Here is a 27,807-nt window from a genome sequence, read left to right on the forward strand (position 1 = left end):
TGGGATGCCCTGTAACTACCATAAGGATTTGTTCATTGCCTCTGGTCTGGGTGCCCCATGCCATAAAGGCCACATAAGCTTTGCTATTAGTTCTGGGTTCAAGCCCCAGCCTGTTTACTTTTCAAGCTGGCTTTGCATAGGCCCTTGTCTGGAAAGATGAGTGTGATACCCATTGCCTCACAAGGCGGCTATGAGAAACCACAAAAGCATCCAGTCACCCCTCCCCTTGAGCCCTAAGGTCACTGACAGGACTCTTGCCTGCCAGGGGAGTGGGTGCTGGGTGCCAAGCTGATAGTTACCTCAGGGGCAACCAGAAAGAAGGCTCCAAGCAACAAGTCAGCAGATGGAGCCTCTCGGGCTGTCCCAGGTCTTGATGGTGAGTGAAGTGTACACTACTTCTTGATGGTAAGAAGAGGGCCTTGCCAAGGTCTTCCAGCTGGTGAGTGGCTGTTGCAGGGTAGAGGAAGGCAGCCAAAAATGAAGCTGGATCCTGCCCATGAGGTTGAGGCCCTAGGTGCATTTGCTCCTCTGCTCCAGGCTCTGAGGAGAAGGGCAGTTAGGAGATACCAGCATGCAGAGGCTGAAGCCTAGCCCTCAGCAGGTGTGAGTGACAGTGGATAAGAAGGACTCTGTGGCACACCACCTGCAATGGGTCCAGACCTCCCATCAAGCCCCACCTTGGGCTATGGAGGCATCCAGGCTAGGGTTCAGCTTACCTTAAAGCTCACAGTACACTACTGGCAGAGGAAACTCCCAGAATCATTTTCCAACAAGCCTTCCTTAAGCTCACCTCCTGCCCATCCAGCTCTGAGAAGGGAGCTGGGGACTCTGAGACAAGGCCCCTGCCAGCTTAAAGCTCAGCCTGGTAAGGAGGCAGACATGGGAACAGTGTGAGCAGTGTGGCAGAGATAATTCAAGGGCTGGCAGGGCTGGGACTGCCACGGGACTAGGGAGGGAAGCCCCTTGGGCCACAAAGGTGTCGGAGTTGGTGCCCTCCAGGACATAGGACTAGATGTATCTGGATGGTCTAGGGCCTCTAGTGGTTTAGGATGGCTGAACGTGGGGTGGGGTAGGGTGGAAGAAGGGAGTGACTGGAGCTGAGGTTAGTGAGACACAGCTATGTAGGGCTTTGAAAGCAGTGTTAAGGATGTGGGGCCTCATCTGGAAGGCAGTGGAAGGGTGCCTGTCCAGCATTTATAAAAGCACCCCAAGTTTCCTTTGGGAAACCCTCCACTCAATATATGGGTTTAGATGGGGCCAGGCTTGCACCCACTGTACACATACACCACGCACACCTAGAGCTGTGTGACTCAGGTGGGACTGTTAGGGGTCCTTGGTTGCAAGTTAGAAAGTGTTCTTTTAAAAAAAAAAAAAAGTAGAGGAAAGTGATTGATAGGAAGAACCAGACTGGCGCAGCTCTGGGGGCAGTCTTAATCGCAGACCCCATTCTCATCAGATATAACTCCCAGAAGGAAGATGCTACCTACAGTCATGTTTCTGTCTGCATTGCTGCGCCTGACTCCAAACCCAAGGAGTCTGAGTAACCAGACTGGAAACCTGCCCACTGTGCATTGGGAGAGCAGGGCACTTGGGTTCATCGGTCCACCACAATAACATTCCTGGGATGCAATGATTTCCCCCATGAAACAGAGAACCCGGTTAAGACTTTGGTAGACAACCAGGTTCAGGCCCACTCTAGACAGTGGAGCCCTCCGTGGGCTCAATTCTGTTGCTGGGAGTGAGCAAGGTCCATGGAAGCCAGCGCTATGGATCGACACTGGGTTCTCCTGCTATTTCTAAGTAGGCAAGTGGTGATGCAGGCTTGCTGGAGACACAGTGGGAGGGGCCTTGAGTTGGAAAGAGGCCATGAATTCTTGAGTTGGCGACACACTGGGGTACCTGTGTGCAGTGCCTGTCAGTATGTCAGGGCCTGGACTTGTGTGTGCTCTCCAGGCGGAGGGGGTGTGTGTGAGAGAGGGGTCCGAGCCTCGGCTGCTTGGCTGAGCATCCTGTGTGCTCTGCCGATTGTGTGCATTGGGTTTGCTTGCATGTGCCAGGCCCAGACAGCCTGTTGCCAGAAGGTGTGCTGCGTGGCGAGAGCACATCCCCTGTGCAAGGGGAGCCCGGCGGGAGGGGTACGTGGGTCCTCAGCCTTTGGCTCGGAGGACTGTCTCCTCAGCGGCGAGGCGCGGGGGGCAGGGGCCCTCCGCTGGCGGCCGCGCGCCCGCGCACGCCAGGCTTAGGACGCGCCGTGTACGAGCCCGTGCGCGCGCCTCGAGGCTCCAGCCCCTCTTTCGGAGCCACCTTCACTGCCACAGTCAGCTCCCCCGGGCCGCCGTCGCCTCCCCCCGGCCAGGGGCTCTGTCCACCGGGCCGCGCCGCTCCCCCGGAGCCAGGAGGACGAGCTCAAGGAGGATGCCTGGGCCCGTGAGTACCGCGGCGGCGGCAGCGAGCTGGTGGGCACGGAATGCGGGTGGAAGACAGTCCCCGGGCCGGTCCCCCTTCCCGTGGGCAGCTCTGCGCCCCGGTTCTGGGTCGCTGCCCTGGACCCTCGCCCCGGCCAGCCCTCCCCCCAGCCCCCACCGCAGGGAGGGAGGGAGGCAGAGGGAGGGCGCCAGTGAGCAAAGGAGCCAGAGCAGGGCACGAGCAGCCACTGGTTCGCTTGGAAACGGTTGCCACAGCAACGGGGTTGCGCTCCCCGGTAACGCGGCTGTGGGGCCGCGACACCCCTTCCCACCCCTCCCCCACCCCACGCGGGGCTGCAGCCCTAGGGCGCAGTGGGAGAGAGGATGAGGGGACTCCCTCTCTTGCGGTGGGGGGAACTTCGCCCCTCTGGGCGGTCTGGGTGTGCCTGCCTCCACAACCCGTCGAGGGTGGGGGTGGAGGGCGAGTGCTCTGTGGAGCAAGATCTGGCTCCCACGTGGCTGCAGTCGTCGCAGCAGGGCTCCTGGGGTGGCTGCAAATGTGGGGGAGCCCTGGCCTGCCGTGGCAGGAGGAGGCATGGAGGTTGGGTCTAGGCCCCACCACCCCCACCGCCACTAGCACCACCTGCCTTTGAAATGGCCCAACCAGAGTTGGGTGCCCCAGAGACGATGTTCCTTACCTGGGGAGAGGAAAAAAGCTCGAATCCCTCGTCCTCACGGCCAGGGCATGTGCCAAACGCGGCTTGGGCCAATAGCGGGTCTCTGATCCTTATTCCAAGCCACCATTCTCCAAGGAGGGGTGGGAGCAGCGTGGGCAGAGGAAAGGACATTGCTGACCTGGGGAAGCTGAAGCTCCGGCCAGATGGGAGCGCCCCAGCCCATTGTCTGGATCACAAGTGTCCCTTTCTTGTCTGAGCACAAAGCCCAAACTGTGCTGGGTGGCATGCAGGTTGGCTGCAGGCTGGCCAGTTCCACATGGAGATGCCTTGACCTCCAGGAGAGCTCCTCTGGGAGGAAAGTGGCAGTGGAGACAGAGGAAATGACCTCTGGCTCCCCTCCTTACCTCCCCTCAGCGTCAGTGTGCTGGGGAGAGAAACAGTCCTCTAGCCAGTTCTCCTGGGCCTGACTCAGCAGATGCCAGCCCCTACTGACCACAGACCTCCACCACAACCGCCACCCTTGGCTTTCCTTTCCTGTCCAGGGAGGTGTCCTGGGCACCAGAGATGACCATTACCCTGGGCATTTGAGACCTTAGCATAGATGCCCATAGATGGGCGGTGCCCTGTGTTAGGCCCAAGTCTCCCTCCCACAGACAACAGTGCTTTGGGGATTATTCACAGGCCCTTTTCATTCTATTCTTGCTCTGGGGTGAGGGCTCTGCATCCATTGTTCCTAATCCTTACAACAGTTGAGCAAGGTAAGTCTGTTATCCTCGTTGTAGAGTTGAAGACTCCTCAGGTTCAGGGAGATGGTGACTTACCCAGGGTCGCACAACCAGTCAGTGTGGAGTTAGCTTTCCAGGGCCAGATCTGTTGGCATAGCCCCTCTGCCTGCTACACATCTCTTGTGAGCCAGGCAGGCAAAAATGGTGGAGCCTTCTAGAGGAGCATTCTTAACCTTCTTTCACATTCCTTCAGTGAGCAAATGTCATCTTTCTGGCCTTGGTACACCTTTCCTTCTAGAAAAATCAGCCAGATTCTTGCTCCCCCAGATGTTCTCTATAGGACTGTTCTGCTGCCAGGTTGGCTCCCTCCCTCCCTCTATTTTCTCTCTCTGGGAAAGACCAAGCAGTGAGGTCTGCCTCAGTCTCCTGGGAAACCCCCAAGGTCCTAGTCCTTAGTCTGTGGCCTGATCACCTTGCTGCCTGGCTGTGGGAGAAGGAATTTAGCAAAGAATGGCCCATGTGGTGCTGGCCCCTGTGGGTGCTCAGTCCAGCTCAGTGGTTGGAGACCCAAATGCCTCCAGGGCCCAGGGGGCAATGGAATGAATGAGGAATGCCAGGGAGCTACTCAGCTGCAGTCAACATCACCATGTGAGAATGTGGACTAGGTATGACCAACCAGATTGTCCAGTTTTCAAGATGAGCCAGAAATCCATACTTTTATGTAAAAACTCCTGGTTTTTAAATGTTGGCAACTAATTAGACTTTTTAAAAAAATTGATTGTGAGCCAACAAAACACATCCATGAACCTTGTCCAGCCTGTGAGTCACAAGGCTGAGATCTCTGGTCCACAGTAAAGTGATGGCATTTTTTGCCAGACCATGCCAGGCTTGTGTAGACATAGTACAATGGTCTGGTTTCCACATTTGAGCCTCTTGAGGCTACAAGATGCTAGCATTTGGTTTGTCACATGCAGCTGTATACACTGGTTTTGAGTATTTTCACCTCCCTCATCAGTTTTATTCCTCCTTGTGCTGCCAGGCAGGATACATCATCCTTGTCTTACAGGTGAAGGGTCTTCAGCTCAGGCCTGAGACTAGCTGGGATCAGGTCAAACAGCCCCAACAGGGAAGAGCAGGACAAAAGCAAAATTTGAACTCAGGGCTCCCTTTTCAGTGCTCTGTGTGTTACACCAGGCTGCCCCTCAGAAGAAGGGATCCTCATTTCCCCCTTCACCCCCCAGGTGTAGCCAACTCCCATGGAGGGACAAGTCCGAGTACAGTAGATACTGACCCAAGTAAGGTTTCTGTGCCCACAAGCCCCCTGGGGCACCAGTCTCTGTTGTCCTATTTGCAGTTCCCCAAGCCCTGGGTTCCTGGCCCAGTGCCAGGGTTGGGTCACAGAGATGCTATCTACAGGTAATGGGTGCCAAGCCAGTACCTTGGCCTAGCTAGAAAGGAGGTTCTGCCAGCTCCATGCCTGGCTGACTTTGGCAGCTGGGACAATTCCCATCATCTCTCTCTGGCCTGAGTTCATCTGTCTTGGTGTGGGAGGAGTGTAAAAATGTCACCAGTGCCTTCCTGAAATGCCCTTCCTGCCAGGACAGTAGACTTTGCAGTCACCTGGGCTTCACAGTGTGGGCCTGAGCTGGCCCCAGCTCCTTGTCTGTAGAGTGGGGATGGCAGCAGCACCTTCTGGGTGTCACTGAATGTAAAGAGGCTAGCAGTGAGCCTGGCATGTGCAGGGCACACAGGACAGGTTAGCAGCCACTTCCTTCTCTTTTTTTTATTATAAAGCATTTTTTAAATTGAATTTATTGGGGTTACATTGGTTAATAAAATTATTAGGTTTCAAGTGTACAATTCTATAATATATCATCTGTATATTATATTGTGTTCACCACCCAAAGTCTAGTCTCCTTCCATCACCATTTATCTCCCCTTTACCCTCTTCTACCTGCCCCACCACCTACAGCAGCCTTCTTCCACCCCACCTTCACTCCTCACACACACTGTCCTCCCTCCCGCCTCTGTCCCCTGGTCTTAGTCCCTCTTCCTTCACTTGGCTAGTAGCTCTGGCCTCACATGTAGGGAACCTCATGACCCAGAACCCCAGCTGCCTGGGATTTCCTCTGCCCACCCCAGAGATCCTGGCAAATGCTTCCATGTAGTCTTTTCCTCTTATTTACTCAGATGTATGGTCCTCGACTTGCTTATAAAACAACCTGCAAGGACCCAGAGCTGGGTGATGGCCTCTTTCCCAGTGACATTTTGATGAATGGCCAACATTTCCCAGGAATGAATTGGATGCAGACCCGGCTCTTGAGGTGTTCCTTGTCCCTATGGCTGAGACCAAATAGGTAACTGGACACCTGCAATCACTCCTTCAGCAAGTGTTTTTTTAGCTACTGTGTGCCAGGTGATCAAGACAGATGCAGCCTCTAGTGTTGGACACAGGCCACTAGAGAACACTGTAATATCTTTGGGCTTCTCATCCCGCCTGGGGGGGTGAGGTGGTTCAGGGCTGACTTATCCAGGGAAGTGACAAGTGAGGCCGTGAGGCTGAGTAGTGAGCACTGGGGCACAAGCAGTGAGGCTGTATTGCAGGCCCCCTGGAGAGAGAAAGCAGAACTTTAGGCAGTGCAGAATGGAAACATGGAGCCCTGAGAGGTAAGGCTGAAGGGGCCTTGACAGAAGCTCATCTTAGAGTCCATAATCTAGGTCAGTGGTTCTCAAAGTGTGCTCCCTGGACCAGCAACACCAGCACTTGCTGGAAATTTGTTAGAAATGCCAGCTCTCAGGCCCCACCCCAGACCTGGGAGTGAAGCCCAGAACTCTGTTTTAACAAGCCCTCCATGTAGCTCTGATGCTTACTCCAGTTTGAGAGGCTCCCATCTAACTGTGTTAAAGAGCTGAGCTGTCTCCTGAGGCAATGGGGAGTTGCTGGAGGGTTCAGGCCAGAGAGGTCCTGGGGAAAATGGGCAATGTGGAGAGTAGGTAGACTGGGCAGGAACAGAGCGCAGAAGTAGAGAGAGTGGTGGCAACCATGGTAATATGGGCCTACGTGAGAAATGCTGGTGGTCTGGCCAACACAGTGGCAGGGGGACCAGAGGGAGTGGACAGATGAAGACACATTACACTGTGAGTAAAAACAACAGGATCTGGTGGATAGAGTAACTGTTGGGTCCTTTGCTGAGATAAAGAACCAGTAGCAGATCTTTGGGGTCTGAGGCTGGGGAGCTGGGGTTTTTCATGCAGAGAGGCAGTGTGGTAGGTGCCTGTAGGGGTGCACTAGGCTCAGAATGAGAGATCTAGGTGACCTTGGGTATCATTTAATCTCTTTGAGCTAAGTGTTCTCATCTGTCAAATGAGAAAAATGCTAACGCGTTCTCAGGATGATTGCGAGAACGACCTGTGGGTGGGTGGGGAGCACCTTGGGGACACACACATCTCTGTTGAGCATCTCCAAACCCTTTGCATGGATTAGCTCAATCTTCACCATAGTCATTGAGGGGGAGACTGAAGGGACATGGAGTTTAGGAAACTCACTGCCTTGGGCCTCTCTTTCATCCCTCTGCTGTGCTCCTGGTGAGCATGTGCCATCAGAAAACTGTACAAAGCAATATGCTCACTCTACAAATAAATCAAGGTGGAATCCTAAAAAATGTTCAAATAACTCACAAAAAGGTAAGAAAAGAGAAAGAAGAAACAAAACAAATCATAAAATGGCAGATTTAAGGATGAGTCCATCTGAATGCATCACTCCTAACAGCTGGAGTAGGACACAGAGCAGGTATTTGCCATGAACCGTCTGGAGGGGCTGGGGAAGATGAGTGGCTTTGTACAAGAGGCTACAGCAGTGTCTTCTGGAAGCATGACAGAGGCCCAAGGAGCAAAGGGACAGCTCCTTGGGGAGCCCTTGAGCAACTTGGCCTGATCAGGAAGCAGCTTTAGAAAAGCCTGCACAAATGTCTTGATGATGATGGATTGAGCACCTACTGTGGATTAGATGAGATGGACTGAGTAATTCCTGTGGGCCAGATACTGGGCAGGAGGCAGGCCTCAAGCAGGGTCCCACACTGGAGTGTTGGTGCCAGTGTGGGGTCAGAGGGACAGCTCAATTGAAAGACTTCCTCTCATGGACACACAGTGGCCTAGTCTAAAATGCAACAGTGGTTCCTGCCTCCTGGAGGGCACAGTGGTACTCAGCTGGTCTTGGGTATAGCCTGCCCCAGTCTGTCCTAATGCCCAGCCAGCTGCTCTAGGCCCCTGAGGGCAGGGTCTCTGTGGGTTTTTTCCTGGTTAACGCTGGAGCTGCCATCCCATTTCTCCTCCACCCTGTAGCCTTTTCCCACTCTTGAGCTGAGGGCTGATGGCCAGGAGGGCCAGGGCCTTGGTGGGAAGGAACAGGAAGGCACATTTTGGCTATAAGCTGGCCAGTCTGCCCATTGTCCCCGTGGCTGCCAAGTCCTCATGTATATGCTTATGTGCACCAGGCTTTTCATGTACTGCTCAGTTGTCATGTAGGGGAAGGTGTTTTGACACTGACTTTGGATTCAGACTCAGGCTAAATCTTAGCTCCTCCCTTATTAGCTGTGTGACCTGGGGCAAGTTCATTTCCCTTTCTGAGCTGGTCTCATTTGTCAAATGGACCCCCCACTGAGAAAGCACTGTTGAAGATCACACAAGATTCTGCATGGAAAGGGCCTAGAACAAGGCCTGACACGCAGTAGACAGGCCTTGGCAGGTATCTCTATCTCTAATTCAGCTAAACATCACCTCCAGCCTCAGAAGTGCCTTTTCTGACCCAGAGCTGTTTCTGTTTGCAGGCCAAGGGGCCTCCTAGTTAGTACCAACTTCCTCTGAGCATTCCTGAAAATTCCTGCGGGCTCAGGAAAAGGAGAACAACAGATTTAATTAACTCCCAGTGACTGGCAGCATCGTGTTTTTATCTGGGCTTCGTCACCATGGCAGCCTCATGGCAAGGTTCTGGAGGGGGTGGGTGGAGCTATTGTTCCTGCCATTGTCTGTTCTGGAATGCAGGCCCAGGAGAAAGGGACTGGCACAGGCACCAAGTGGCACATGGCACAAGGCAGCGGTGTAGTCTGACAGGAACCCTCTTGGGGTGGCCTGTGCCCTGGCTTTCCCCGTTTGCTGCCAGACCAGTCTGAGATGGCTTGATGTTGAGCACCCAGCTTGGGGCTCAGGCCCACCATGGCCCCCAGAGCTGAATGTGTGTGTTCCTTGGACATGTTGAGGATAGGGGTGTCCAAGAGACCTCATAATGTAGTGCAGGCAGCAGCACTCTTCCACCTCAGGCTAGGATTTTGTAGCCAGGCTTGGACTTAAATTACAGCACTGCCACCTGCCATCTACACAGCTAATTGCTTCCCCCTTCCTTATCTATAAAATAGGAATAATTAGTTACCCCAAAGGGTTGTATTTGAAAGCCCCTGGGTATAAGGCATTCAAGAAGGGCTCATTTCTGTTCTGCGGGGGTGGTGAACACTCGCTTGCCATCTGTCACTCCGCAGTCAGAGTTCCCTCCTACATACCTCTTAGGAATGCAAGGTTCCCCTCTCAACCCTGGCTGTGGAGGGGAGTTGGAACGAGAGGTGCCCATCTGGAGTGATGCGGGACCAGGTGGTACCGAAGACAGCTACTTTTCCTCCCCTCCGCGGAAAGGGAAAGGAATTGAGAAGCGACCCAACGTCCTGGAGCTAGAAGGAGGGCAGGGCCAAGTGGGGCTGCGCAGGGGTAGGAGGCGAAGGAACTGGGATCTGGCGGTGGAGGCGCCTAGAGGAAAGGAAGAGGGAACAGCCCACGCTCGGCGCGTATTTGGCGCAAAGGCAGGTGACACGCAGTAGCAACCGGAACCAGGAACCACCCGCCCGAGCCCCGCTACAAGAGCGGCAACAACCGAAGGTCGCGGTGCTGGCTGGGATGTTCCGTGCTTTGGGCAGCCAGGAATGGGAACGGGTACAAGACCTAGAGTGCCAGGGGCTGCTAGGCACATGCATAAGGCTGAAGCTGGGCGCCGGTGGTTGCTTGTGGGGCTCTAGAAGGTGGGCCACCCTTTCCCCGCCGCCAGGCAACGGAGCTGTGCCGGGGGATGGGGGTGGTGAGTCTCCCTTGCGCAGAGGCTGCCTGGCCTTCGCGCGCCCCCTGCCGGCCTGCCTGGAGTTCCCTCGGCTCAGCCGCAGCGGCCGAATCTCAGAGCCGGGAAAACCCTACACGGGAAACCTCGGGGTGTGACGTCACCCTCCTCGGTGACGTCACCGCCCCCCGGGGTGTGTGGGGGTTCCTGCAAAGAAGGCATCCCCGGGACTGCGCAGGGCACCAGCAGGGAAGTCGTCGGGGGCTGCAGCGCGCCTTCACCGCGCCTTATGTCTGTCCCATAGGTCCCGCGCGGCCCCGGGTGAGGCCTGCCCGCGCGCCCGCCGGCACCATGGGAAGGAGCGGGCACCGATGCTGCTGCTCCCCGCCGGCGCGCGCAGGACTTGAGCCCCTCCCCAGGCAGCCCCCAGCCCCAGGTCCCCGAGTGACACTGGCGGCGCCTGGGTGTGTGGCGCGGGGGCCCGGGGCCACGTAGAGGAGCTCAGTGTCCAGTGAAGCAGCCGAGGACCCGCCGCCCGCGCCGCCGCCATGGTTATGTCCCAGGGCACCTACACGTTCCTAACGTGCTTCGCTGGTTTCTGGCTTATCTGGGGGCTCATCGTCCTACTGTGCTGCTTCTGCAGCTTCCTGCGCCGCCGCCTCAAACGGCGCCAGGAGGAGCGACTGCGTGAGCAGAACCTGCGTGCCCTCGAGCTGGAGCCCCTAGAGCTCGAGGGCAGCCTGGCCGGGAGCCCCCCCGGCCTCGCGCCGCCGCCACCACCGCACCGCGGCCGCCTGGAAGCGCCGGCGCACGCGCACCAGCACGTGCACGTGCACCCGCTGCTGCATCACGGGCCCGCGCAGCCACACGCCCATCCGCACGCACACCACCACGCGCTGCAGCATCCGCAGCCCCCGCACCTCTCAGTGCCGCCGCGTCCCTGGAGCTACCCGCGCCAAGGTAAGTGCTGACCGAGGCTGGACACCAACGGGGTGGGCGGGGCCTCGCCCACCGCCCAACCTAGGAGGGAGCGGGCTGGGCCTGGGGCTGGCTAAGGTTTCTGCGGGAGGCTGGGGACCGGTCGCCTCACGCCTTCGGACCGCTTCCCACTTCGCAGCGGAATCGGACATGTCCAAGCCTCCGTGCTACGAAGAGGCGGTGCTGATGGCCGAGCCGCCGCCGCCCTACAGCGAGGTGCTCACGGACACGCGCGGTCTCTACCGCAAGATCGTCACGCCCTTTCTGAGCCGCCGCGACAGCGCCGAGAAACAGGAGCAGCCGCCGCCCAGTTACAAGCCGCTGTTCCTGGACCGAGGCTACACGTCGGCGCTGCACCTACCTAGCGCCCCGCGGCCCGCGGCGCCCTGCCCTGCACTCTGCCTGCAGGCGGACCGCAGCCGCCGGGTCTTCCCCAGCTGGACCGACTCGGAGCTCAGCAGCCGCGAGCCGCTGGAGCACGGAGCTTGGCGCCTGCCAGTCTCCATCCCCTTGTTCGGGAGGACTACAGCCGTATAGAGGGGCGCCCGGCGACCCGAGCCCTAACAGCCGACTCCTGGTCTGACTGCGGGGCTTTTTAAATGCTTCCTTTGGACTGCGGGGGGTGGGAGGGATTTCTTACCCCGTTTGTTACATTTTGAGGATAATAAAGGTGTGTGATCTGGTTTGGTACAAGCGGAAGGGGACACCCACTGCTTGCGCCCAAGGTTCTGGTGGCGAGGTGTGCCTGGGCCTTGGCAGGACGAAAGCTGAATGCGCTTTTCAGCTGTTAAGTGGCTGGAGGATGCAGAACTATACCTGAGGTTAGCCTGCTTCCCCCAAGAGCCTCAGACCCCACCTTCCCTGCTCAAGAAATCAGTGAGGGCGTCCCTTGCGGCCTTGGAGGTGGGAAGAATCGGGAAAGGGGGTCAGGGCAGGCGGCCCAGCAGCAGGCCCAAAGGGATCTGGATTTCTTTATTAACAGACATGAGCACGACCCGTTACAGAAGTTTGTGCTTTCCAAAAAACAGTTACTGAATGTGAAAAAGGAACCCAAGCAAAGAGGGAGGAGTTGGGGAGGAGCCACCCAAGCCCCGGGCCCCACCCATAGCCCTGACCTGAATCTCGCCTAAGGCCTCCAGCCTGGGACCCGCCCAGCAGGAGGGGGCAGGAAAGGGCTGGGAGGCTGAGGGGCCCCAGCTGGGCCTACTACTTCCTTTGGGCCAGGTGGGTAGGGGTCAAGAGAAGGGCGGGGAAGGGTTCCCAGGGAGCCAGAGCCCACGAGCCATTTATTGCCATGTTTTCAAATTCGTGCAAAATATCTGAAGCCCTGGACAGAGAATACAAAGTGATCTTTTTCCAAGAAACATAAAACTAGGAAAAGAGGTGGGGGACATTTTCCCACCAGAGCTCCCCCCTCACCAGGCCCCAAGCAGGGTGAGGCCTCCACCCCGGCCAGCTGAGTGAGCAGGGAGGGCTAAGCGCTACAATCCGGACCGGGGAAGGAAGGGGGTGAAATTTGCAACAGCGTCTCAACTACCAACGGGAGGAAAACCAGTCAACTGTACAAGTCTCCTATCAACTTTTTTTTTTTAAAAAAAAAAGAAAGAAAAGCTGTAAAAGTCAGGCCCTGTGGGTAGGGAAGCGGCCAAGTCCCGGGACAGGGCCGGAATCCGGAGTGGGTGCCAGGCGGAGCTGCTTCGAATGCAGGCGCGGCGGGCCATCTGGACAAGGCCGGCGCAGGTGGGTAGCCTTGGCAAGGGCAGCCTGAGGGCTGGCGCCACTGCTAATCACCACCTTCGAAGCCCTCCTCCTCTTCAGGGACTGGGTCTGCATCCCAGCAGGTGATGTCGATTTCTATGGTGTTGGGAAGGGAGGGGAGTTAAGGAGATAGCCAGCAGATCCACAGCTGTGTCCCCCAACCCTTGGCAACCGTGCCAGCTATGTGGGGGGGAGGGTGCCTTCCCACACCTGAACCCAGCACCCTCATCAGATTTCCAACCCATCATCCATACCCGTACTACCTGGAGGCTTATTGTAGAACACAGGAGGCGGAGCCTTTGCACACAGATCTTCTGATTGGGCGAACTCCTCCTCCTGTGATTGGCTGAAGTACCCCTCACTGGCCTGTGAGGAAAGCACCAGGTTACTGTGGCCCCACCCAGCAAGACTAGGGCTGACCTACCAGGCCCCAGCCCGTTTCCCGGGCAACCAGTGATTCCATCCATGGTTGCCAAGGAAACAGACACCTGCCTTGGGAACAAAAGCAGAGCTGGCCCAGGGAAGGGGAATGGAATAGAGCTTTCCCCTAATAATGTGGGTCACAGAGAAAGGGGGTGCTGCTGCAAGCCTAAACACGAAGGGTCAGTATCCTGCTCAAGCCCTGACTTCCAACCCTGCCCTGCCCTACCTGAGTCCCCTCCTTCTGGGTGGTCTCGCCATTGGTCAGCAGGTGGGGCTCAGACTCTGGCTCTAGCTCTGGCTCTGGCTCTGGCTCCAGCTCTGGCTCCTGATCCAGCTTCTCTAGAGCAGAGGGTGGAATTGAGGCCTGGGGGACAGCCAGGGGCTCCCCTTCCACTTCCTCCTCTGGGTCACAGAAGGTGGCCGGCGGCTCAGGTAGCTCATCAAAATTGAGGAGACTGGCACAGACTTCACCTGCTGATGGCAGTGGCTCCTGAGCCCCCTCATCCAGCAGGGGCACCTCTGCCAGAGTGACCTCAGCACCTGAGGGTGCTGTGGGGGCCCTAGGCTCAGCCTGGGGTGGGGAGGCACCATCCCCATTGCCAGGCCATAGGTCAATGAGGCTGGCAGCGGCAGGGGTGACGGTGTTGGCAACAGCGGTGTCAGCAGCAGCAATGTTGGTTTCAACGGCAGCAGCTGCCTGGGTGTCAGTTGCAGTGGTGTTGGCTATGGCAGGCTCCAGAGGGGCAGCCAGGACAGCCTGCTCAGGAGCCACCATGAACATAAAGTCCTCTATGGGGCTGCCTTGCCCCTGGGGAGGCTCCGGTGCCTGAGGGGGCTCCTCCACGGGGCCAGCCCAGGCCTGAGGGGCTGCAGCTCTGGCCTCCTTGCTGGTCCCTTCGCTATCCAGGCCGGGGTCAGGCTCCTGGGTCTCTGTTACAGCACAAATGGAGGAGAAATATGTGACCAACTTCCATCAGGGAAGGCCATGGGCAGCCACCCTACCTACCCTGCCCATGCATTAAAGATTTGACGACCTCCTGGAAAGAAGACCTCCACTAACAGCTCCATGCAGAGCACCCTCCAGCACCCACTGGGCCCTGCTGCCCCTTTACCTAGTGTCTCCAAGCCACTCAGCAGCCTTGGGAGGAAGGCCTGATTCCCACTCCACGGAGAGACACTAAAGTTCAGACGGTAGATCTGACTGCCATACCAGGGCTCCTCCCTGCCACAGCTACCTCCAGGACAGTACAGTTTGGGTGATGGGTGGCCCAGGTCCCTGGGGAATTGTTACCATGGCCACCTGGGTTTCTCAGCACAAGGACTGGTGAGAGGCCCAGTACAGCTAGGGCCCCTCATTTACCTTGGGTTTGTGGGGGTGGGGGTGGCAGTGGTGGAGGCTGCGAGGAAGTGACCTCATCCAGGGCCCGCTCGATCTGCTCGGAGACAGGGGTAGAGGCTGTGCTGGAGTCAGATGGGCTCCGGGTGGGGATGGGGGTGGGTGCCATCCTCCGGTGGCTGTCCAGGTGGCTGCCTATGGAACAAATCCCCACACTGGTCAAAGAGGGCCCTGAAGCCACGTGGGACTAGGATTGTACACCTCAGGGCCTGGCCAGCATCTCTTCTCTGGAGTCTGGGTGGGGGCTGGGAGCTCACCAGGCCCCCCAGGGGCCACCACAACTCCAGACCCTGTAAGCCAGGCCCCTGGGGGCCAGTGCCCCTTCAGGGCCAGGGAAAAGAGGCAGGCAGTACCTGCTCTGGGGACAAACACCAGAGATCAGTGGTCAGGCTGGGGAGTAAGGGCAGGGGTGCTTCTGGGAAGCGGGGCCCTCCTTACCCCCCTGCCGAGGCCTGGGGCTGCTACCTACATGGGAGGGAGGAAGAGAGGTTTGGGGTGCGGTGACAGGTGATATAGGGAAAGGGAGTCCGTGGAGGGGAGGAGGAGGAAGAGGAGGAGGAGGAAGGCCCACTGTCCGATGCCTTTATGAAAGGGCAGTACGGACGACCTGCCGAGAGAGACAGACAGAGAGAGAGACAGAGGACAAGAGAGGGTCAGTCTCCCCCACCCCCGCCCCAAGGCCTCACCCACCCCCAGAGCTGACCCCGGATGTCCAAGCTGCCTTTGGCCAGGGTGCACATTCAGCCAAGCTGGGCTACAGCCTCAAGCTGTCAGATGACTCCCACCAGCACCAGCCACAAACAGCAAGGAGCCTGCCCAAAGCAGCCAGCCTCTGCTAAGCACACGCCCAGGGACAGCCTGCCCCACCCCTGAAGCCCCAGCACAGGCCAAGCACACACACAGTCAAACACTCAGACCAGCAGACAGGGAGCAGGAGGGTGCTTCTGGGAAGGCAGAAGCTATAAGAACCCTGACAGGGAACCTGGGTGCAGGCTCCAGGACGCCAGCCCACCTCACATGCACCATAGCCCTCAGGCAGGACCTGGTTCAACCCCAGCAGGGCCACCCCCTACTGTCAGGGGGGTGCCTTAGCCCATGCCAGAGCTGCCCAGATGGCCTCTAGCACTGCCCACTGCTCAGCCAGCCTTTTCAGTCCTGCCACCTGGGAGGCAGTGGGTGGGAGCACGTTTAATGAATAACCTTGCCTTCTCCAAGGTTCCTTGGGCAAGATTTCCCTTCCAAAAAATAGTGCCAAAGAGGCTCAGGGCCAAAACCTGAGGAGTGGGGGTCAGGTGGGGGTGGGACCTGGGACTACCTGGTCGATGGTTGAAGGGCGAGGGCACATCGCAGCTGCCCACAGAGGCTGATGCGACTCGTTCCTGCTGCTTAAAGAACTCCCGTGGGTTGTCAGGACGTTGGGCAATAATAGCTGCTGCCTCCTGGGGGCACAAGAAAAGGATCATGGCCAGGCTGGCCAGGCTGAGGCAGTCCCTGCTGGACTCACCTGCCCTGTCCCCCAGCTCTCACCTCTACCTCCGATTCTGACTTCTTCATCTGGGTCTCCTCCTCTTCATCTCTCCGGTCACCCTGGAAACCAAAGGGACAGTGTCCTGGGCACCCCCCACCAGCTCTTGCCTTCTTATAGCCCCATGCTTCCTCCACAATCTGGCAGGAAGAGGTTTGCAGGTGGCACATCTGCTCCCTTCGCCGCCACCACACAGCTCCTCTCCATTCAAAAGGCCCTCACCCACCTCATCTCCAGCCTGGACAGGTGCCTGGGCACCCAGCTCAGCTCCTCCTGCTCCTTCACCCCAGGCACCCAGGGTCATCCAGGAGTGCTCTCTGCTTTGTAGCCAACTTTTCCTGAGCCTCCTACCCCAGCACCCGGCCAACAGCGCCACGCCCATCACTGCTGTCTGGATCTCATAAGCATCGTGACTGAGGCTTCGTCATTAACCCCCCCCACCTCCACCTCAGGCTTGGCCCACATTCCCCTCCCCCTGCCTGACCTAGCCCATCACCTCTCCAACAGCCCCCTTCTACCCTGACCTGCCCACACATGCTGAGATGTAGATCTAAAGTCATCAGCATGACATAATAGTTTTCGTTCCTGGAACATGCATACCATTTACCACTTGGTATGACTCTCTCCTCTCAAATGCCCAATTCCCACCCCAGCTCCAACTCTTCCTGCTTCTGGCCTCAGCTTGGGCACTGCCTCCTGGGGAAGAGGTCCCTGGCCCATTTAGGTCATTTCCTTCTTTGGGTCCCCACAAGGTGTTCTAGGCACACACCACAGATTATACTGTGTCAGAAATCTCCTGTTTTGGGGATAAGTCCCCTGCCCTTTGTGGGTTACAGGATGAGAACTCAGGTCTGTGTGTGAGTGGCCAGCATGAGGTTGAGTTGACACACGTTTGCTCAGTTGAATTCACTACACCAAAAGCCTCTTAATCGGTGTTCCCTGCTGCTCCTGTGGCAAATGGAGCAGGAGACTGAAAGGCGAGAAGAAAAAGCTGCAGGTAAGGTGGAGAAGTAACAGGGCTCCTTTGTTTTTCAAAGTATCCCCCTTCAAGAGGGTTGTCACCCCAACCACAACTTCGAGTCTTCCAGAATGAGGTCTAAACTCCTCTGACCTTGCTCTGTCTTCCCAAATTCCCCGGCTCTTCATCCCACTGTGCTCCCATCAGTCTCGCCTTCCCATAATGTATATCCAATCAGCATTTTTGGATACTCTGCCCTGCCTAGTATAACCTCTCTAGGTTCCTCTGCCTCATTTGAAAAAAAGGCCAGAGGTGATTTTTCACCTACCAACAATGTGAAAAACACTGTAACAAGTTAGGGCTGTGCATAGGAAAAAGAGATCAGTACACTAACTATAAGCGTGACAGTACTGCTGTACCTGAGCATTTGCAGATCAGGAGCTGCCTGGCAGCCCAGGCATAAAGGGAACTCAGACAAGGAATGCAATTCTTATCAGAGGAGAAGAAGCATTTTACAGTTCTAAAGTCCAAAGTTTCTCACATGAGACCTTCCTTAGAGGACCTGAACTTGTAAGGCCACTATAATGACCTGCTAGAACATCCACTGTCACTATCACACGAGCCACACTTGAAGGGTCAGATGGGACTATAAAATAATGGTGTAAGTTCCTTAAGATTTTGCTTGAGCCCTAGCCCATTTTGCTCAGTGGTCAGAGCATCGGCCTTTGGACTGAAGGGTCCCGGGTTCAATTCCAACCAAGGGCATGTACCTTGGTTGCAGGCTCAATCCCTGGCCCTGGTCGAGGCACGTGTGGGAGGCAATCAATCGATGTGTCTCTTTCACATCAGTGTTTCCCTCTCTCTCCCTCCCCCCCCTTTCCACTCTCTAAAAAAGCAATGGGAAAAAAGTATCCTCTGGTGAGGATTAAAATATATATATATATATTATATATATATTATATATATATATATCCTTGGGCGAGGGAAAAATTTTTGCCTGAAATATTGATAATTAGTGCAGATAAGTGATCAGCTCAGGGGTACTATTCTTCCTACTTTGAGTGTGTGTGAAATTTCCCATAAAAAGCGTTTTCAAAAAAGCCCTTGCTCTGAACAAACTAAGTGTAGTATATAGATACAATGGAATATTACCCTTAAAAAGGAAGGACACATTGTGACACATGGATGAACCTTGAAGAAATTATATTGGGTGAAATAAGCCAGTCACCAAAGGAAAAATTCTGTATGATTCCATTCATATGAGGTACCTAGAAAAGTCAAATTCATAGATTGCCAGGCGCTGGGGGGAGGGGAGAGTGGGGAGTCAGTGTTTAATGAGTACAGAGTTTCAGTATGGGAAGATGAAAAAAAATCTGGAGATAAACAGTGGTGATGTTTGTACAACATGAATGTACTTAATGCCACCAAACTGTATATTTAAAAATGGCTAAGACGGTGGGACATGTCATGTTATGTGTATTTTGCCACAATTAAAAATAAACTCTTCAGTTAATTTCATCTTGCTCACCTTCTCCCCCATATTGCTAACACCTGGCACATGGCAGGTGGTGACAAGGGTTTGTTAAATGAATGAGGCTGGAGCTTACCAACTGCACATCACCTCCATCCATCCAGAGGCTGGTGGGATTGGAATAACCTATGATAGCCATTTAATGCCAATTCCTGTAGAGTGCCCTGCCTCCTCCATCCCAGTCCCTGTGGGTGTAGCCCTGAAGCTCCTTTGAGTCCCCAAGGCCCAACATTTGCCCATCCCAGTCCCAATCCAGAGGAATATCGCCCACCTCCCATCCCAAACTACCTCACCACTAAATGACCTTAATTCAAAGCATGAGGATTTGACTCTACTGTGATTTTCAAAGGGCCAATCCACTGGCCCTATGGGACACCCAATGTTTGAAGGTTCAGAAAGCATCCCTGGAACAAGGGACCGCTCCAAAAAAGACACTACACACACACAGTGCATTAGATGCTCAGAGCACCAGCCCAGATTCATTTGTGTGGCTCTGCAGCACTAATGTTGTGGGGACCAGGTCTCGAGCCCCCTAAGTGCAGAAAACATGTCTGATCTACCTGAGCCCCTCAGGCCTTGCTTGGGGGGGGGGGGCAGGGGAGCCTGGTCAGTAAGGGTCTGGGTCAAGGTAGATTTTCCTCTTTCAGTCTAAAGTAGAAGCTTCTCCAAGGATGTCTCTTTACACAGCCAGGGGCCAGACCTCACATAATAGAGTGGCAGGCCTGACACTTCATGACACCCTATGCAGCAGTACCCAGAATACCCAGCACTGTCCCCAAGCCACTGATATCCCCAAGAGGCTCAGGAACACAGGGACCATCCTCATTTCCCTGACCAGGAGACTGGGAGCCCTAGCTAAGCACTTACAAAGATAGACTGCTCCTTCAACCGCCTCTTGGCCTCCTCAGCTTCTAAAGTCTGCTGTTTCCTCCTGAAATGATAAGTGGGCATAAGTGGGCACACACCCCTTACTGAGGGCCCACGTGGACCTGCCTGCCGCAGAGTGGGGCCTGCAGCATGGCAGGGCTGGGCACACCTGTGTTCCTCGATCTGCTGTTCCCTCTCTCTGTAGCGCCGTTCCCGCTCCTCCTGCTCTTGCCGCTCCTGCTCCATCCGCTCTTGCTCAAACCTGAGTCTCTCATCCAGGGCCTTCTTCCGCTCCTCCTCCTTCCTTAGCTCTTCCTCCTTCTGCAACCACCCATGCCAAGGCAGTGTAGGCCCTGAGCCTGGGGGCCCCCTTGTCCCTCCAGCCCATCCCCAACCCAGGGATGGTGAGGTATGGGTTCTGGGAAAGGATGAGTCCTCTGGGCATAGGGTTCACACTTTCAGCTGGTGGAGCACATGTGATGGGACACACTGTTGATAGGGGACTTGGGGAGAGAAGCTCAGGGCTACCCTATGGGGTCAGGTCAGCTCAGTCTGCAGGCTGGGATCAGGGTCCACACCTTGGCCTGCTCCCAGAACTGCTCACGGTTAATCCGCTTCATTTCCACAGCTGCATCAGTCTTCTGATAGGTGGTGCCCTGCAGAGTCAAATGGCCTGGCATGAGCTCCGAGAGCAGGCTGAGTGCTCCGAGAGTTCCTACCAGAAAAGGCTGAGGACTGAGAGAGCCAGAGTAGGCAAGCCCCGGGCAGGGCCAGCCGGCCTCAGACACACACTGACCACCGGCTCAGCATTCTCATCTTCGCGCAGCCGAAGTCGATGCAGCACAGGGCTGGAGAGCCGTGCCAGTCCATTGGAAAGCCGCTGCCCAATGGCACCCGCATCTATGTCTTCCACGCTGCTGGCATTCACAATCACATCGACTCCCTGCAGCAAGAAGGTGTGTTCAGGCAGTGTGACTCCCTCCCATCACCACCACCAGCATACGGACCCTGGGTAGCTGGCACCATCCCCACTCGCACCTGGAAGAATTCAGCCACCTTAGCCACATGGCTGGCACAAGCGCATTTGCGGGCATCAGGCACGTCTTCACCAACCTGCGAATAAAGAGGGGGTTGGACAAGAAGGGACAGTAGCCCAAGGCCCTGGGCTCTCTTCCCAGGGGTGTAGTGGGGTTCTCTCCAGAAGTGTCAGTGGGTGGGGCAGGGTGGAAGATAACTGTTCTGGGGTCTCGGCCCCCTTCCCCAGCCCACAGCTGCATACCCAGTTGATGAGCACGTATTTTGGCAGAGCAGCCTGGGAGTCCTTGACGCTGCAGAAGCCGTACATCACCTTCTGGTTCTCAAAGTGGCCTGAGAGCTCCTGCAAGCCCCCATCTGGGGGAACCAGGAGGGTGTCAGGACTCCAGTCTCCTAACCCTTACCCCACAAAGGGCCTGGAACCCAAAGGAAAGGCTCTTCTTGTGGGCTCTGCAGGCACCCCCCCAGGAATCTGGAGGTCGCAAGTTCTGTGTTGGTGTGAGAATGGCGGGCAGGTACCAGCTTTGCCTTTGAATCCCCGGGGCCTGATTTGGGGTAGGACTGAACCTTCACACATTCTCATATCTCACAACATACTAGTGCCCAGTTCAGCAAAATAAAGCATTTGCGCTCTGGAGAAAGTGGGGGAGATCTGGGCCATCCCTGCCAGGCCCCTAACCCCATAGCTATGTGATTTTGGGCAGTCATTCTCCCTCTCTGAGGTTGTCTTCTCATAATCAAATAGGGAACAAGGCCCCCACCCTCCCCACCCTGGGGAGCTTAGGGATGACCAGGAAGGACACTTGTCAGACAAGGGTGGGTCTGCTGGATGCAGGCGAGGAGGTGGCCAGGAGCCAGGCAACCTAGAGCCAAGTGGGTGGGGAAGAAAACAGAGGAGGGGGGAGGATAACCGGGAGAAAAAGGCAAAGGAATGGCTGGAATTCTTACCTCCTGATGCTGCAAGCTTGAGGTCATCTGAGCCATCCTCATATGTGTACAGTGCCCTGGGGAGAGGGAGGGGTGGCTCTTAGAACTGTCAAGGCCTAGGCTGCCAATTTTGGGTGGGGACAGCTGTAGGGAGGAGGAGGGACACAGAGGACAGGACAGGAAGGGGGTTTTGCCCCAGCACTCGCTGCCTGACAATAGAGCTAGGAACCACTTCTAGAGGGAGGGAAGCTCTGGAACCTGGTAGAGGGGAGCCTGGGTCAGGTGGGGAATAAACAATGGGGGTGAAGCAGAAATCACTGCCCATGTGTCACATCCTGAGAGCCCTGGTCCTGGCAGCCTACAACCCAGCAAGCCGGTGTGAGATGGAGATTCCAAGGCGATGGTTCCTTGGTTACTGTTCCCTGGCTACCACGCTCCTCATCCCCCATTGGCTGTTGCCAGGCATATGTCTTGGTACCCACTGCCCCTCCCCTCACAGCAGGGGAAGGGGAGGAGAGAGAACCTGGTGCTCACTCTGATCAGGGCATCCCCTCGTAACCATGGCAACCCAGCAACTGGCACATGACCGGTCCAACTGCAGTCTCCTGAACACAAAGGACCCCAGGGACACGCCCTCAGCCTTAATCTCTGCCTCTCTGAAATGTGGATGAGGTCACCCAAGTTACTCTTGCCCAGACTGTGGCCCCCAGGGTGATTTTGCTCTCCTGGTCTTCCAGCCCCTAGGCCACCTCTGCTCCAGCTGAGACCCTGGCCTCCTGGGATTGCCAACCTTTCCTTTGGCCTTAGCTTCACCAGAAAGCTGACCCAGCAGCCTTCCTCCTTCCTAGCTTTTCTTCCCCCCAGGTGGTAGTGGCACAGCATCCATTTCACAGAAGGGAAGGCAGAGACTTCTGCTCCCGAGGACCCCCTTTGAGAGAATAGGCCTGGGGCAAGGAAGATGGGCCTTGTTCCAGAGGCTCCAGAGGGCTCAGCCCCTTCCCCAGTTCCCTATTGCCAAGGCTGGAGGCATGGACTAGGAGGGGTGGCGGGAGCACAAGGAAGCCAGAGAAGAGAAAGGGAGTCAGTGGAAGAATCAGGGGGAGGAAGAAAGAGACGACAAAAGAAAGGAAGTGAAGGGATAAAGAAGAAATAGGGGAAGGAGAAAGGAAGGGAAGGGAGAGAAAAAGGAGGAAGGGATAGAGGGAGGAAGCAGGAAGGAGAGAATGAAGGAGGGCCTGGCCTAGCCCCATGAGGTCAGTACAAGTCGTTGCTAGGGACACACACACACACACACACACACACAGATTCCCAGGATCCCTCCCTCCTGAAAGGACACAGGTGGGCTGTGAGGCGGGCAGCTCTTGGTCCAACTGTTGCCCGGGCCCCAGTGCTAGCAGCTGCTTTCCAGAACAGCTGTCCCACCACCTGTCTGGCTACCCTAACCCACCACTGGGAACAAAGGGCCCTCAGAGAAGCAGGGTCTGTCCTTCCCAATTCCACAAATGAGAAACTGAGGCAGAACTCTGAGACCCTGGTTCCCAGACACTGCTTTAGACAGTGTATCTCTCAGGGATGAATATCAGCCTCTCAGAGGCTCTGAGGGCCCTTGCTACTCCCAGGAACACTTTCCCTGGCCCTTCCACCCTCAATCCCTGCCTACCTCCCTCCAGCCACCTTTCTGACTGTGGCCACAGCCATGACCTGGCAGAAACCATAGCTAAGTTCAAAGACTTCAACAGGCCTTCAATCCTGAGCTCTACCCACCTGCCTTTCCAGCTAGACCTCTGTATCCACACCATACACCTGGGTCACACTGGATGGCTTCCTGATGCCAAACACAATTCTAGGTATTTCTCACCCTTGAGACTTTGCATGTGATGCCCTTCACAGAAAGGTCTGACCTGTTTCTCCACCCCATGCCCACCTCTGGCAGAAATCCCTCAGGGTCCCAATGCCAGCTCTCCAGGAAGCTGTGCATCTCCCCAGACCACTTACCACATCCCAGCAGGGATGGGAAGAGGCATCTGAGCCCACCCCAGATCTCACTAAACCAATGCTTCTTAAATACATCAGAGGCGGCCTGGGCCTAGATGGCACAAGAAATCAGGAGTGGGAGAACCAGGAATCTACATATCTCACCAGCTCCAACCTCTGGAGACAGACACTGCCTTGGACCTAAGCTTCATGAAGGCGGATGTCTGACTCAGTCAACCAACACACTTCACTCTCTGGGTCCAGAGTCCAGCACACAGCAGCACCAGTAGGTATTTGTGATACTGACACAAACTCTGAGAAATCATCTAGGCCAGAGAAATTGGACTGAAGTGAGGTGGGAGCTGGAACATAGCAGCTCCAAGGAGATGCTGGGGCCAGCTGAGGTGAGAGGCTGAGGGTAGGCAGACCCTTAAGATAATCACACTCTCAGGATGTTAGAACTGGAAGAGCCCTGGATGTCCTAGGTATGGTTGAACCCAATCCCCTCTTCTTTCCTTTTACTTCTTTTATTAAAAAAATATGTTTATTGATTTTAGAGAGAGAGGGAGGGAGAGAGAAAGAAACATCGATATGAGAGGGGAATATCGATGGGCTGCTTCCTGCACGTCCCCTCCTGGGGATCGAGCCCGCAACCCCGACAGGTGCCCAGACAGGGAATCGGTGGCTGGGAAGATGCTCCACCAACTAAGCCACACCAGCCAGGGCCCCTCTTCTTCTTTTCAAGAGGACCAGAGAGGAATGGGTCACACAGTAAATCATGTCACATACAGGGCAACACTTGCTCTTCCCACTACACTGACTTCCTGGGTTTCCTGCTCCCAGCGACTGGGCAGTGGTCCATTTCAGAGGCTCTGCCACCAAGAAGCAAGCTCCCCACCACCCTCGCCATTCACGCAAAGTAAGGGAGAGCAATGACAAGCTCCCTTTACCCAGGCAGCAGTTTTATCCAAGACACCTTCCTCTGGCCTCTGAGTGCAGGGTCTGCTCCTGAGTCCTGAGACCCCACTGGCAGCTGGGGGCATTCATGCCCCCACTGCAGGATGTGATCTTCACACCCTTTTTACAAAATGCTATCTAGGCCCCCGAGAGTGAACAAATGTGTGCACATACAAGGGTGTGTTTGTGCATCTGCGTGTGTGTGTCCCACACAAAACCCAGATGGGAAGTGACACGTGGCAGTGATGAATAACTAGCTTTGGCCACATGGATACTGCTTGGTGATGGGAGCCCAGGCCTCTACTGAGCAGGATGCAGGCCAGCAGTGGCTGTGTGGTCCAGCACTGCGCCTCCAGAGTTCTGCTTTTGGGAGGTTAAGGACAATGGTATGGTGATAGACAGTACCCCTAGACTGAGGAAGAGGGGGGCATTCTGAGGTGGACAGTGCCCCTCTCCAGGCGGGGCCCATAATATCCCAAGGCCAGCTCCTCTACCAGGCCAAGTCGGCCACTTGCCCTGAACTCCTCTCATGATCTCAACCCCCAGGAATAGGGCTGGGACAATGGGCGGGCCGCCTGCCCACTTAGCCTGTACTGGCCTCTCCTGTGACTGACCTGCAGAACATGGGAGCTTGTCTCCCGCGTCCATCTCTCCAGGCAGGCCTGGCTGCCCGCCAGTGCTGCAGTACTGTGGCATGGACATGGACGTCTGGCCATTTACCCCTCCTCCAGCCCCCAGGTCAGTATCCCTATGGGAATGCCCTCCCTTACTTGGGCAAGGCCAGCCCAAGTGAGGTCCCTCAGGTCTGACCTCACTCTGTGCCTCGGTTTACTGCCTGCCAGGGGGAGTAAAGGTCTGGGAATAGAATGAGCACCTGGCCCAAAGATGAGTATTTTTTGGGGGGATTCCTGAATGGGGCAATGTGGACCCCCTTGGCTTTCTAACCACCCTGGGGATTCCAGCCCCAGAGCAGGTGGTCCATCCTTCCTAGAGCTCAAGGGGAGACAATAGCTGGGGAAGTGGAAGAGGGGAGCCCAGCTCCTCCCCCACCAGGGAGCTGAGAGCCCCTTGCACTGGGTGATGAGGCCAAGGGCTCAGAAGATCTACTCAGCTCCTCATCCCTCCCAGGGGATCCCTCCAGGCTTGTGTGCTTGAAGGGTTCCTCCCAGGGTCTCTAGCTGGCCCTCTAGGTAGGCAGTTCAGCCCCCTTGGCATCTCCCAGTCCAGGTGCCCAGTTCCTGAAATCCCCTTCATCCCTGCCTCCTCCGCAGCCCCGGAGAACAGGAGTCACCCGGCGGCTGCCATGTGGCAATGAACATCTTTCCATCACACCCCAACTCCGAGAGCCCCCCTGGTGGGCGGGGCGCCCGGGCCCCTCGCCCTCTGCTCCTCCCCCGCCCTAGCGTTCCTTTGTGCTGTGGCCGGCGGTCCGGGCTGGGCCAGGCGGGCTGAGCTGGCTCCGCTGGCTGGGTCCCCGCCCCGTCCCCGCCCGGTCCGCGCCCGCTCGAAGGTAGCGAAGGTGCCCTTGGCCGCCCGGTGCACACCTGTCCCCCAGGCCCGGGGCGGGGGATGGGCTCCTGTAGGGCCAAGAGCCCCGGGCCACGCGTCCGGACCTCGCATCTCTCCTGCCCGCGTCCGGCCATCACTCCCATCCCGCTCCTGAGCGGCCTCGGGGCGCTCGGGGCCGGCCCGCACCGCTCGGCCCCTCCCCCGGCGCGCACAAAGGCAGCCCCGCTCGCCCCTCCCGGGCCGCTGCACCATTTCGGGTTCGCCCCCACCTTTCCCGACGGCCCGGTGACGGGCCGGATGGAAACAAAGGCGCGGCGGCGCGGGGACAAAGGGGCCGGGGGGCGGGGGCGGGGGGGCTCACCAGTCGGCCGCGCTCTCCTCCCGGATCACCTCCTCGTACGCCGCCAGCAGCTCCAGGCGGTGGCCGCTGAAGCTGACGCCGGCCATGCTGCGGGCCGGACCGAGGCCGAACGGTCAGATGCACGGACAGACAGACAGAGGAGGAGGGAGGGAAGGAGGGAGTCACCGCCGCCGCCGCCTCGGAGCCTCTGCAGCGCTGCGAGCGGAGAGAGCCAGCGGCCGGGGGAAGGGAGCCGGCCGGCGGGGGGCGGGGGGCGCTGGCTCCGCCCGGCTCGTCCCTCTGCGCTCGGTCCTAGCGCCGCCCTAGCCCGGCCCAGGGGGAGGTCCGCCCCCCCTTCCCGGCCTGCCTCGGGCGCCCCCGCGCCCCTCACCCAGCGCCCCTGCAGATCATCCCCCCCGCTCTCGAGGCCTGTCCCACCCGCGTCCCAAACCCTCCCCTACCGTGGCCCCAGCCTAGGCGCTCACCCTCTTTCTCAGCCCCAAACCCGCCCTGTCCCCAACCTCACCAACCTCTCTCTAAACCCAGCTTCATTCTTCTTATCAGCTCCCGGTCCCAATCCCAAATCCACTTCATTCCAATCCGGCCCAACCCCATTCCTTGCTTAATTTATCTCTATCCTGGCCTCACCCCCATCTCTGGTCCATCTCTACCACAGCCCCAACCCAATTCACAGATCAGCCCCCACCTCCCATCTGCCACCCATCCCCACCTCTGATAGGCCCATTCCTAGTCCATCCCGGTCACTGTCCATTGCCATCTGCGTCCCAATCCCAAATCCAGCCCCATTTCTTTCCTACCTCAGCTCCAGCCTCATTCTCAACTCTATGCTTAGCATGCACCCCCCCCCTTCAGGAAACCCCATCCCTAGCTGCACCCTCCACAGGCCAGTCTATCTGGTTCCCATTCTGATCCCAGTTCCCAAACACACTCCTCCATCCCTGCCTCCTTGACCAGCCCTAGCCCCAACCTATATCATTACCCCAGCATTGCCAGCCTCTTCCACCACCTCTGCCCCTCGAAGAGGCTCAGCCCCCCTCCCTACCAGCTGCCTCCCGGGCCCTCTCAGAACCAGCCAAGGAAATCCTTTGCCTTGTCTCCCAAGCCTCAGGCCTCCCAGAGGATCCCAAGTAGACTTCCTTCTGGAAGTCACATCTAACCCGACTCCCAAGTCAGGGTTCCTTCAGGGACACTCTAGGACCAGCCTCCTGGCACCTTTATTTCCCAAAGTTCTGAGCACACAAAGCATTAGGGCCCCAGAGAAGTTCCCTGCAGGGAAATGGGCACCACCAGGGCCTCCTGAAACATCTCCACACCTTACTGAAGTGGGACCCTGGAACCCTCCCCAGCTCTTGGAAGCCTTTCCCACCACCTACAAAGCATCCCACCCCATCTTCCCACGGGAGGTGACAGAACCCGAGCCAACTTTACCTAGTCCAATTTGGGAGGTAGAGGAGAAGGTGATTCAGCTGGGCCTCTGGGTTCTCTGAGTTGGCCAAGAAGAGAAAGAGCAGTGTGTGTATTGACCTCCAGCAGTGGTTCCCAGCACTTTAGAGTAGGACGACCCTCTTAAAACTAACAACATTTTGCAGACCCCTGCCTGGGAAACTGTGCCCACTATGCCCATGGACCCCTGGCGCTGGCAGTTTTTCCACAGCCCACACTTGGAACAAGGTCCAGGCAGGGTCAGAGAATTTGAGGAAGAGAGAA

At 56.8% G+C, this 27,807-nt stretch overlaps 2 protein-coding genes across 5 annotated transcripts; one reads left to right on the forward strand and one right to left on the reverse strand.

Moving 5' to 3' along the window:
* Positions 1 to 1,884: 1,884 nt before the first annotated feature.
* Positions 1,885 to 11,607, forward strand: PRR7 (proline rich 7, synaptic). Of its 2 annotated transcripts, none has more exons than XM_081136074.1 (3): positions 1,885 to 2,427; positions 10,206 to 10,861; positions 11,019 to 11,607. In XM_081136074.1, the coding sequence occupies exons 2-3, from the start codon at positions 10,450 to 10,452 to the stop codon at positions 11,414 to 11,416; spliced, it is 810 nt and encodes a 269-aa protein (XP_080992200.1). In that variant the 5' UTR covers positions 1,885 to 2,427; positions 10,206 to 10,449; the 3' UTR covers positions 11,417 to 11,607. The 2 variants fall into 2 exon arrangements, with proteins under 2 accessions (XP_080992200.1, XP_080992201.1); XM_081136075.1 differs by lacking the exon at positions 1,885 to 2,427 and adding an exon at positions 9,393 to 9,729 and having other exon boundaries at positions 11,019 to 11,601.
* Positions 11,608 to 11,836: 229 nt separating this feature from the next.
* Positions 11,837 to 26,409, reverse strand: DBN1 (drebrin 1). Of its 3 annotated transcripts, XM_081135951.1 has the most exons (15): positions 26,101 to 26,409; positions 21,321 to 21,376; positions 20,617 to 20,729; positions 20,376 to 20,450; positions 20,134 to 20,280; positions 19,916 to 19,993; positions 19,507 to 19,658; positions 19,338 to 19,401; positions 15,984 to 16,043; positions 15,772 to 15,895; positions 14,922 to 15,063; positions 14,421 to 14,587; positions 13,287 to 13,990; positions 12,901 to 13,003; positions 11,837 to 12,733 (listed from the first exon to the last, which is right to left on the reverse strand). In XM_081135951.1, the coding sequence occupies exons 1-15, from the start codon at positions 26,184 to 26,186 to the stop codon at positions 12,663 to 12,665; spliced, it is 2,142 nt and encodes a 713-aa protein (XP_080992077.1). In that variant the 5' UTR covers positions 26,187 to 26,409; the 3' UTR covers positions 11,837 to 12,662. The 3 variants fall into 3 exon arrangements, with proteins under 3 accessions (XP_080992077.1, XP_080992075.1, XP_080992076.1); XM_081135949.1 differs by lacking the exon at positions 14,922 to 15,063 and having other exon boundaries at positions 14,421 to 14,591; XM_081135950.1 differs by lacking the exons at positions 14,922 to 15,063; positions 26,101 to 26,409 and having other exon boundaries at positions 14,421 to 14,591; positions 20,617 to 20,715.
* Positions 26,410 to 27,807: the final 1,398 nt, after the last annotated feature.

Source organism: Miniopterus schreibersii (assembly GCF_964146895.1).
Source record: "Miniopterus schreibersii genome assembly, chromosome: 4".
Taxonomy (NCBI): Eukaryota; Metazoa; Chordata; class Mammalia; order Chiroptera; family Miniopteridae; genus Miniopterus; species Miniopterus schreibersii.

Excerpts from the sequence above, each read along its gene's own strand:
- DBN1 (XM_081135951.1), bottom strand. The coding sequence starts at position 26,186 with ATGGCCGGCGTCAGCTTCAGCGGCCACCGCCTGGAGCTGCTGGCGGCG. Across the intron at positions 21,377-26,100 it reads GAGGAGAGCGCGGCCGACTG|GGCACTGTACACATATGAGG; the intron begins GTGAGCCCCCCC and ends CCCTCTCCCCAG. Across the intron at positions 19,994-20,133 it reads ATGAGAATGCTGAGCCGGTG|GGCACCACCTATCAGAAGAC; the intron begins GTCAGTGTGTGT and ends TTGACTCTGCAG.
- PRR7 (XM_081136074.1), top strand. The coding sequence starts at position 10,450 with ATGGTTATGTCCCAGGGCACCTACACGTTCCTAACGTGCTTCGCTGGT. Across the intron at positions 10,862-11,018 it reads CTGGAGCTACCCGCGCCAAG|CGGAATCGGACATGTCCAAG; the intron begins GTAAGTGCTGAC and ends CCCACTTCGCAG.